The 11748-nt window shown below is 43.0% G+C and overlaps 1 protein-coding gene across 1 annotated transcript in view; it reads right to left on the bottom strand.

Annotated features, from left to right (window-relative positions):
- Positions 1–11388, bottom strand: part of Cd48 (CD48 molecule) — a 27918-nt gene extending 16530 nt beyond the window's left edge. Inside the window, exon 1 of the mRNA XM_005368587.3 lies at positions 11271–11388. Coding sequence (XP_005368644.1) covers positions 11271–11346 — 76 coding nt within the window. The 5' untranslated portion in view covers positions 11347–11388. The remainder of the gene's footprint in view (positions 1–11270) is intronic.
- Positions 11389–11748: the final 360 nt, after the last annotated feature.

Genomic DNA, 11748 nt, shown 5'->3' on the forward strand with positions numbered 1-11748 from the left:
CTACATTTAAAAGACAGGATACCCTAACCCCAAAAAGGCCCCCATCAAGACATCTCTTTTGTAACTCTCCCTCTCCAACCTGCCTCTAACTTGCCTCCTGCACACAGCCCACCTAACCAACTCTCTCTTGTTCCCATCCCTCTATCTCCCAACCCCTTCCCCAGTTTACCCAGGAGATCTTTTCTACTTCCTCTTCCCAGGGAAATCCATGTATCACTCTTTGGAACCTCTTTGTTATCTAGCCTCTCTGGGGCTTTAAATTTTAGGCTAGTTATCCTTTACTTTATTCCTAATAATCACTAATGAGTGAGTACATACCATGTTTGTGTGGGTCTGAATTACCTTACTCAGAATAATTTTTTTTCTAGTTCAATCTATGTGCCTGAAAATTTCATGAGGTCATTACTTTTTACAGATGATTAGTACTCCATTGTGTGAATGTACTGAATTTTTTTTATTCATTTTTCAGTCGAGGGGGCATCTAGGTTGTTTCCAGGTTATGGCTATTATGAATAATGCTGCTAAGAACATAGTTGAACAAGTGTTCTTGTGGTATGACTGTGCATCCTTTAGGTATATGCCAAAATTTGTGTAGCTGGGTCTTGGGGCAGATTGGTTTCCGATTTTCTATGAAACTGCCATACTGATTTCCAAAGTGGCTGTACAGGTTTATACTCCCACCAGCAGTGGAAGAGTATTCCCCTTACTCCACATCTTCTCTAACATAAACTATCTGATGTGGGATTCCCCTCTGTATGCTATGAATATGTTTTATTACCATTGGTTAATAAAGAATCTGATTTGGCCTTTGGCAGGACAGAAAAAAGCAAGGCGGGAAAACTAAACTGAATGCAGGGAGAAAGAAGGCAGAGTTATGCAGACACCATGTAGCTGCTGAAGGAGACAGAGGCTGGAACCTTACTGGTATGCCACAGCATCATAGTAATACACAGATTAATAGATATGGGGTGATTCAAGATATAAGAGTTATCTAGAAATATGCCTGAGTCATTGACCAAACAGTGTTGTAATTAATATAGTTTCTGTGTGACTATTCAGGTCTTGGCAGGTGGGAAGTGAACACATAGTCTCCATTTACAAATATCATTAGTTTTTGATCTTAGCCATCCTGACAAATGTAAGATGGTATCCCAGAGTTGTTTTGATTTGCTTTTCCCTGATGACTAAGGATATATAGCAATTCTTTGTCCTTTAGCCATTTGAGAGTATTCTGTAGAAAATTCTCTGTTTAGATCTGTACCCCACCTTTTAATTGTATTATTTGGTATTTTAATGTTTAGCTTCTTGAGTTCTTTATATATTTTGGAGATCAACCCTCTGTCAGATGTGGGGTTTTCCCATCTGTAGGTGATGCCAGGAAACCCCCTCAGGAACCCACAAGGATGATCCCAACTAAGACTCCTAGAAATGACGGAGAGGGTGCCTGATCTGGCCATCTACTATAAGCACATTGATGACTTCCGTACTTGTCATCAGAGATACTCTATCGAATCACTTTTGGAAGCAGAGGCAGAGATCCATAGATAAGCACTGTGCTCAGCTCCAAGAGTCTTGTGGAAGAAAGGGAAGGGGGATTATACCAGCCAGGGAGATCATGATGAGGAAACCCACAGATTCAGCAGACCTGAGCTCATGGGAGCTCATGGATACTGGACCAACAATCAGGGAGCCTGAATGGTGCCGACCTAGTCCCTCTGCATGTGTGTAACAGTTTGTAGTTTTGTCTCTTAGTGAGGCTTCTAACAGTGAGAGTAGGGCCTCTCCTTGGCACTTAGCTGACTTTTGGTAACTGGTTCCCCATGCTTGGATTACTTGGCCTTGCCTTGACATAAGGGGAGGAACTTGTCCTGCCTCAACTTGATGTGCCATGCTTTGTACAAGCCTATAGGAGGCCTGCCCCTTTCTGAATGGAGATGGAGAAAAAGTAGATGGGGATGGAGGTAGATAGGAAAGGGGAGGGGTAGGAGGAGAGGAGGGAGGGTGCTATAGGAAATCCTACAGCCAGTAGCCTTTAAGTTACCCACCCACTTGGACGTGGCCTCTTATACTATAAATGCTGATGTAAAGCTCATGTTCCCTCTCTCTTCCAGGTGCTGGATTCGGTTCCTGTTCTCCATTCATGAAGAGGACTGTGATCTATGAGTCTACCCCTAAATAAATAACTCTTTATTATACTCATTTCTGAGCTAGTGTGGGATTTCTTCTTAGCATCCATCTTTTGGTTGGTATATAAAATAAATGAAAAAATGTTATTTAAATAAAAAAAGCTGTTTATAAAAAATCAGGGTACCAACCTAAACAAAGAATTCTCAACATAGGGAACTCAAATAGCCAAGAAACACTTAAAGAAATGGCCAAGCTCTTTAGTCATCCAGGAAATGCAAGTTGAAACTACCTTGAGATTTTATCTTATACCTGTCAGAATGGCTAAGAGCAATAACACAAGTGACAGCTCATGCTGTTCAGGATGTGGAGTAAAGGGAACATTCATCAATTACTGGTGGGAGTAAAAACTTGTACAGCCACTATGGAAATCAATATAGTGTTTCTTCAGGAAGATGGAAATGAATCTACCACTTGTGGTAGTTTGAATGTAATTGGCCCCCATTATCCCATAGGGAGTGTCACTATAAGAAGGTGAGGCTTTGTTGGAGTAGGTATGGCCTCGTTAGAGTGTGTTACTGTGGGTGTGCACTTTGAAGTGTTTTTTATGCTCAGGATACAGCCCATTGACTCAGTCAATTTCCTGTTGCCTGCAAGATTTATGACTCTCAGTTACTCTTTCAGGACTATGTCTACCTTCCTGCCACCATGCTTCCCGCCTTGATGATGAACAGAACCTCTGAAACTATAAGCCAGCTATGACAATTAAATGTTTTCATTTATAAGAGTTGCTATGGTCATGGTGTCTCTTCACAATAGAAACCCTAAGTAAGACACCACTCTTGGGCATTTAAAGGATGGTTCATCCTACTACAGAGGTACTTGCTCAACTGTGTTCATTGGTGTTCTATTAATAATAACCAGAATTTGGAAATTCTGGACAACCAGAAATTGGAAACCGCCTAGATGTCCTAAATCAGAAGAATGGATTTTTTTAAAAAAAGTAGAACATTTACACAGTGGAGTGTTATTCATCTGCTTAAAAAATGACATCATGAATTTTGCAGGTAAATGGATGGAACTAGAAAAAAATCAACTTGAGGGAGATAACTCAGACCCAGAAAGACAAATATAGTATGTAATTCACTTATATCAGCTGTTAAATCAATGATAACCAAGCTACAATTCATAAAGCTACAGAGGTCAAGTATAGAGCAAGGAACTCGGGGTACAGATATGTCTCCTTAGGAAAGGGAACTAGAATAGATAGTAATGTGTAGATATGACCAGGATAGGAGGGCCAAGTAAGGAAGCTGAGGGGAAAAGGTCCTGAGGAAGGGAATATGAGGAGAAACACCTAAAATTAAGGGCAATTTGAGGGGTGTTTTGGAAACCTAATACAGTAGAATCTTCCTATTATATATACATGTATGAAATTGATATAAATTAAAAATCACCAAATAATGGGAGAGACATAGTCCGAACTGGTCATCTCTTGTCACTAAATGAAGCTTCCAGTACCAGGATTGGGTTTTGCTGAATTGAGTTGTTGTCAAAGTAGAACGACTCAGGGAATTCCAAAAAAAAAAAACTCAGACCATTGCCAAGACTGTAAGTTGCTTTCCACAAATGGACAGCAAGTCTCCATTGTTGAAAACAACACCTACAAAACTCATTGAACATGGAGAAGTTGAGCTTGTGCCTACACAGTCTTCCCCTCTGTATGCTATCATCTTGGTATAAGAATGTATTCTCATCCTACCAAAAAAGAAAAGTAAACACCAATCCAGCTACAAACCCTTGATCTACAATGGTATCCTGCCTGCAAGATATGCTAGGACAATGGTAGCACAAATCTTGTGGGAGTAACCAACCAATATCTGATTTGACTTAAGGCCCACTCCATGAGATGGAACCCATACCTGACACTCTTTGACTCACCAAGAACCAGAGACTAGATAGCCCAGGGACTTTGGTTAAAACCAAATGCTACTGTTCTAGAAAAACAAAATGAAACAAAAACCCTTTATCAATAAAATGAATCCTAATGGTGTTCTGCTATATCAGTACCTTATTCAGCCATCATCAAAGAAGGTTCCTCCTGCAGCAGATGGGACCAGATGCAGAGACTCACAGCCACACATTATGCAGAGTGAAAACCTTAGAATACTCAGCTCTAGATGGGCTGTCTTTATCAAATCCTTCTGCTCAGAGCTCAGGGAACTCCATGGAAGAGGAGTCAGAAAGAGCATAAGAGCCAGAGGGGGTGGAAGAGACCAAGAAAAAAAGGTCCTTTAAATCAACATGATCGAAGCTCATTTGAACTCTGATAGGATAAAGCTGCATTTAAAGGGCATGCATGGGGCTGCATCAAGTCCTCTGTGCATACATTATGGTTTCCAGTTTAGTGCTTTTTTGAGATTCTTGAGTGTGTGAACAAGTGTGTCTCTAATTCTTGTATGTTCTCTTGAGTTCTTTTCATTCTTGAGTGTGTGAACTAGTGTGTCTCTGATTCTCATATGGGATTACAGTGACCTGTAATCCCAGAACTAGGCTGAGGCAGAAAGATCATGAGTTTGGGGTCAGACTGGCTATATAGTGAATTTCAGGCTATACTGGGCTACATAGCAAGATTCTCTCAAAAGAAAAACAGAAAATTAATGATATTATTAATAATAAAATAAAACAAATAAAAATTTAAAATTATTTTTTCAAAATCTCCTGTAAAATGGCTTATGTTAACATAGGTACTTGCATTTTCTTAAACGCAAATCATTAGAAAATAGGAACTGATGATTTCCATAAAGAATTATCTGAGGAAGTTTGGTTTTGAGGCAGAATTACTGTAAAGTGATGTCGCTGAAGCTTCCGAGTTCGTGTTCTGTTGCTGTGACAAAGTCCCATAACCAAAAGCAACTGGAGAGGGAGAGTTCAGCTTACAAGTATGAAGTCACACCCTATCACTGAGGGAAGTCAGAACAGAAACTCAAGGCAGGAAGCTGGAGTCAGGAGCTGAAGCGGAAACCACGGAGGATTGCTACTGAGTGACTTGCTCAGTCTGCTTCCTTATACAACTCAGGACCACCTGCCCAGGGATGACACTGACCCCACTGGCTCAGCCCACTCACAATAATCTTTAATTACAAAATGATCTACAGATGGAGGCATTTTCTCAGTTGAGGTTCGTCTTCCTGGATAACTCTAGCTTGTGCCGCCTGACAAAAACCTTGACCAGGACAATCCCTTATGTGCTTGTAGGTGCCCTAACAGTGTCTTTCTGTATCAACAAATTTTATTAAATAGCAATTTAAACATTCAGTGGGGGCTACTGGTTGTTTTCAGTCCAACAGCACAGCCTCTTCATCGCTTTCATGTTGGGTGATTTCAGATTTGTGGGTATTTTCGGATCCGTCTAAGAGGAACTAGAATTGGGGAATGTTTAGCTTGAGCTCAAAAGGATGTAATTACGTGTTTCATACACTCTTCCATGTAAGGCATTGCCACCCATGTAGGCAAATACATGATGCCCTGGAATATCCCCTCTGCCCGTGGTGACATCCCCCTGCCGTGTCCCTGCCACATAGCATCAGGACTGTTCAAGAGCCTCCTCTTCAACTACCAAAAGATAGAAACATCTATGGTCCCACAGCTTTCAAAATTCAGCCCTTCATTTCAGGATCCGTTCATTCTTTCAACCTACCTATCGCTTTAACAAGAGAACTTATCTGTTAGGTTACAAAAGCAGGCCCCAAAATGGCAGTGCTACTGATGATGTCCTAAGATGATGGCCCAGCCCAGGTGAACAGAAGAATGCTACCAGGTAAACTGAGACCTAAACTCAACACGCCTCAGACACCTTGTGATGCGGGTCTCTGTTCTTCAGGAAAGCCACCATTTCCCTTCTCTGTCCCTAATGGCAGACCACTGCAAGCAAAGTTAACTCAAAAGCCTGTGGCCTCTAGAGACTCCCACCCTGCTGCCTGTCGTATAGACGCTCTCCTCCTGCCCGACCACTGCTCTCTGCTCTCTGAGATGTCTGTCCTACTCTAAACTTTTTCTAGCCACAGGGTGATCTAGTTTGGTGGTTTCCCTGCACTTGCTCATACCGATTGCCCCGTCCTTTGACCTATGCAGACATACCCTGACACTTGGTTCCAAGTTGCTTCTGATTGACCCAGTCCACATTTTACCATATCCTTCATAGAATCACTTAAATCTAAAAAAAAACCAAACCAGATACTGTACAGTCTCATCCCTGGACTCTCTGGGCTTTGACAGCAGCAATGCATGCAGGTGCCTGGCCTAGTAGGGAGCATATCATAAGAGAATATTCCCACGGGGCTTTTTGTTGTAGCTGTTCTTAGATAAAATGTCATGTAACCTAGGTTGAGCTCAACCTCACCATGTAGTCAAAGATGGTCTTAAATAACAGATTCTCCTGCCTTAGCTGCCTAAATGCTGGGGTAACAGCCATGTGCCATCATGTCCAGGATTTTAAGTCTTTGGCTATACATTCCATATTTCCTCTTGTTCTTATTTCCATGTGGTTTTAATATGTGGCCTCAGGCAGTGATTTACCATTGATATTTTGGTATTTAGGGCCAAATGATACATTTTTTTTTTTTTTTTTGCAAAAGAGAAATCTGTTCTGTGATTCTAAGAATCTAAGGTTCTAACTGTCCTTGGCCCACCAGACACCTGTAGCACTTCCTTATTGGAGATCACCAAAAGTACCCCAGGCTATGGGACAAAAGTTCCCCACCCTCATCCATGAAGAACTCACTTAAGTCATCCAGGGCAGCCTCTCCGACAAGCGTCAGCTTACACTCAGGAGATGGAAAACCTCATGATAGAATAAAAGAGGAAACTGAGCCCCAGCCCCGTCCCACGTAGGGGAGCGGTGAGAAGCCGTGGTGAACAGGATATTGCATCACCTCCCTCAACCATCTGCGTGTAGCAACTCTTAAAAAAGGCTGACCTAATCACCGGAGATGGCTGCTTGCAAAATTAGGGAAGCGGTCCGTTGGTGGCTCAAGTCTTGCTGTACCGTCATAAGGGTTGCGGTTATTCTTTAGAAGACAGGTGAGATAAGAGTAAAGGGGATGATGGCTGTTGGCAAGACGACAAAGCAGTGGGTGGTGTGTCTAGGCACCGAGGGCAAAGTAACAGTGTTTCCCTGTAGCTCATAGTGGGAATGGAGATAATCCTGCTTCTGTCCATCCACATAACCTGTCTGTTAGAAAGGCATAATTATATCTGCTGGGATAGCAAGTGAATGTATCCCAGCACTTGAAAATTTGACAGTAGAATCATGATCCAAGGTGCTACATGATGAGCCCCTTAAGTCATGCACACACACACACACACACACACACACACACACACACACACGGGGGGGGGCGTAATTTCAAGCCAAGGCACTGATCAAGAAAGAGAAAAATGTTCTAAAGAAGAAATTCTGATCATCAAAACCACAAATCTAGTTTTAGTAAAATTCTTACTGAAGAAACGGAGATGAGTCTTGAAGACTAGGGTGTGGTGTCACCTGGAGTGCGCTGATGAGACAAAACATTTTTTTTTTTGTTTTGTTTTTTGAGACAGGGTTTCTCTGGAGACCAAATATTTAAGAAGCCTGTGTAAACCCATTTAGGAACTGTTAAGACCCTAGATTTAGGTCTTGGTGACAATACCCAGGGTGATCTTTTCTGAGACAGGGGATAGAATGAGTGTAGCAGGCCGGTTTGATATGGATTCCGAATGTACAGAAGGAGAAGCAGATACGAGCCATCCTCTCAAGGTTCCACAGTGTGAATGGGAAGGATGGAGCGTGTGAAAGGTCGTAGAAGGTGAAAAGAGGTTTCCATTCTGTTTGCTTGGTTTAGGGACTGAAATGACTTAAATTGTTGTGTAAGCCAAGGTTCCCTAGAATCACAGAACTGATAGAATGGCTCACAGACTGTGGCCCAACAATGCCTGTCTCCTGACAGAAAGTCCAAGAACCCAGTGGTTATCAGTTCATAGGGGTGAATGTCTAAGTTGGTCTTCAGTATACAAAAGAATTCTGAAAAGTAGGCACCAATACCAGTAAAGAAATGGACTTGCCAGCAAGAGTGAGGACTAGCAGGCAAAGAGCAAAAGCTTCCTCTTTCCTTGCCCTTTATATAGGGTACCACATGAAGATGAGGACAAATTTAGGGTGGTTCTTCCTATCTCTAATGATCCAATTAACTAATCATAGCACCCAGCATTCAAAGATGACAAAGGCAAAATTCATTTAAAATGAGATAAGCACAGGCAAGGTGAGGGCAGGGGTGACTGCAAGATGGTGTATGAACTTTGTACTCAAAGTTTGGGCTCTCTCATTTGTCATAGAAGTTATTGAGGAGTTTCACATTAAAAAAGGTGAAATAAACATAACTATTTTAGAAAATTTACATCAATAGCAGTGTTCAAATCAGGTAGGTACAGAGAATGGACCAAAAGGAGCAATTAGGATTGGTTGTGCTACTGCTGGTCAACACCAAAGAGTGACCATTTGGTCCAGGATGAAAGACAATGGAGATAGATAAACTAGCACATATCTGGTTGTGAGAAGCAAGGGTAAGAAAAGACTGAGGATAACTACTAGAATTCTAGCTTGAGTAACTGCAGAAATGGGTGTGCTATTAGTCAAGGCAGATAACTATGAAAGAACAGGAAAGTTGGGGAGGAGAGAAACTATGGAAGGGCTTTTGTTTTTAATTTTTATTTTTGTTTGTTTAACGCGTGACCTTTCTTATGTGACCCTGGCCATCCTGGAGCTTGTTGTGTGGACCGAGATGGCCTGGAACTCGCGGAGATGCATCCAAGTGCTGAGATTAGCAGCACGCAGCACCACGCTTGGCTATGGGACTTTTTATTTTAAGTTGGAGCTGAGGACGTTGCTCAGTGATAGAGTATTTGACATGTCGGAGGCCCTGCTCTCCAACTTTGCCTTTTTAACACCCCTCCTGTCAGTAGATGGATTTCTGGTCCCTTCCCCTTGAGGTCAGAGATGGTGGCTCAAATCTGTAATCCCAGCAGTTGGGAGGGAGAGGCAGTAAGACTGCAAGTTCAAGGCTGTTCTTAGCTACACAGCCAATGTGAGGCCAGCCTGGGTTACAAGAGACCCTGTCTCAAAGAACAATAACGATGATGTCCCGTCCTCTTGCAGCTGGATCGGCCTTCGTGACGGCCTTAGTGAACAGAGTGCTGAGGGGTGACTCACAAAGCTAGGTGAGAAATAACAGACACCATTGATTGGTTTGTCTTAGCTGACCGTAGGAGTCACTACAGTTAGTTAGACATTTACCACATGAATAAAATGCCTTTCAAATGACTCTGGGCTCCACCATGGTCTCGCTGGCAATTAGGAGAGATTCCTTAAATGAAAAGTAACCTAGTGAAACCCACCTCCAACTCATGAGTGAAATCAGTTGTAGCTACTATTTTCGGCACTTGTGCTTTGAGGGGCTCATTAAACAGCAAGAAAAAGTCAGAACAAAAATGGGGAGTCAAATTCTGAACACATGTCTGGAACATCTAGAGTAGACGCTTGAAAAAAAAAAAAGAACAGAAATTCAGATCTGAGGCACAGGCGAGAGTTGGGCGTCTGAGAGTTCATTTATGTGTATCCCCCACTCCCCTCTACCTCATGCTGCACGTGTGTCCTGGGTGCAGTTTCACATTTTACAACTTCATGGAGTCTGATTAGAAATTCCTCAGAGACATAGGAAGTGTGACATCACGCCCATTTTAGAGTGGAGGAGAATTCTAAAAGGCCCTACAGGATGGAGCCCAGACAAAAAAACAACGAACAAACAAACACCAGTTCTTCCGGGTCCCAGTATCATGTCATTTCCAGTGCACCCTTCTACCTGTAGGGAGATAGCAAAATGCCACTCAGGAGCAGAGGATGCTCCCGAATCATCTCCTTCGAAATGGACAGCTTAGAACTCTAAAGACGACGAGGGAAGAGTTGTAGAGAGTGTTTCTCAGACTTTACCCTGAAGTCAAACATTACAAAAGAGAAGAAGCTTGTCAAATGCTCAAGAAGTTATGGACATGTAGACTGAAAGGAAGATTTTGAAGTTACTCATTCATTTGTTTAACGGTTATTTACTGAGTATTTGCTGTGCTCCAGGCAAATCCTGGATGCTCACTCAAGAAGGAAATAAAAAGCAAGTCATAAACTATTGCTGAGCCGCAAGGTTTCCTGGAGGAAGACGCATGAAAATGGCAGACTGTGGTAAGGCAGGATGAGTTGAGGGTACACAGAATTCTAGACAGAAAGGCCCAGAGTCAAGAAGGATGCTCCATTCTAGGCAAACAACAAAGTTCAGTTCGGCCAACTTGGTCTCAGCAATTGACCAACACTTCCTATCAGCTCCCAGACGACGGCTCAGCAGCTCCCATGTCAACAGCCGTTAATACTGTGCTATGAGCTGAAGCAGCCCAGGGTGGTCAGGAAAATTACAAAGGGCCCTGAAGACAGTGCATCCCTAGACTTGAAGCCAGCCTGTGCCAAGAATACCAGGCAGAGAAGCCTGGTATTAGCGTCACTCAGATCTCCTCCACACAGGGCTAGCTCATCTCTCTGAGACCTGCACACCAGCACGGTTTTACAATGCTGTGTAACTTCTTGCTCATGACTTTTCACCCACAGTGCTGAAATCTGGATCTGTCTCTGCCATGGTTGTTTACCTTTTATTTTAGCTCAGGTCAGGACTCTTTACATAAATAAAATCCCCAACACCTAACGGAACACATTGCTTCTGAACAGAAAACATGGTAACTGAACAACGGAGCACCCCTCCACGGAAAGCTTCTTTTACTTAAAAATAGTTCCTGTAATTTTATAGGCCAACAGCCATGAGTTACAATGCAGGGGGCCCTACTTCCCCATCTCCCTGGGTCCTGTTTCTCATGTCCCTTCGTGAAAAGAAACAGGGCCTGATTTTCCGGAGCTAAAAAAGGCTCCCCAGCATCCCCATAGCCCTGCCGCCAGCATGGAAGCGCCCTGCCCAAGATCCCACCCATTTCTAGGGCTGAACTATGTCCCATCTCCCCTTTCCCGGCTGGCCATGCCTTCAGTGCACAACCACAAGCAGACACTTGGTGGAAACTACCTTGAAGTCCCGATATCACAGGCAGGAGTAGCAGTTCCAGGACCAGACACCATTCCTGTTTTCTGAAGTAACACATGCTACTTTGCAAAGCTTCTCAGGAACACCGGCGACAACTGTGAGAGCAGGCAGGGAACAGCAGAATCAGGAAGTTGTGTATGAGGTAGTTACGCTAGGGTGGGAGGATCTTCTCTTTTTCCCCCCCTGGCTGTTCTGTAGACCCAGCTGGCTTCGAACTCACAGAGTTCTGCCTCCTTATTCCTGAGGGCTAGGATGTGCCACCACACCTGGTTTGTGAATTAAAGGTACCTTTAGTCTGTCCTGAGGGTTTCCCACTCAGAAAACCCAATAAAAGCTCTGAGCTTTCTCCTCGCACAAAAAGCACTGTATTTAATATAGTATGTATTATTGTTATAACCTGTGATTCTTAAAACTCAATCATAGAGATTCAGTCAGGAGCTAAGACACAGAGGTGCCCACC

Source organism: Microtus ochrogaster, unplaced genomic scaffold, assembly GCF_000317375.1.
Source record: "Microtus ochrogaster isolate Prairie Vole_2 unplaced genomic scaffold, MicOch1.0 UNK35, whole genome shotgun sequence".
Lineage (NCBI taxonomy): Eukaryota > Metazoa > Chordata > Mammalia > Rodentia > Cricetidae > Microtus > Microtus ochrogaster.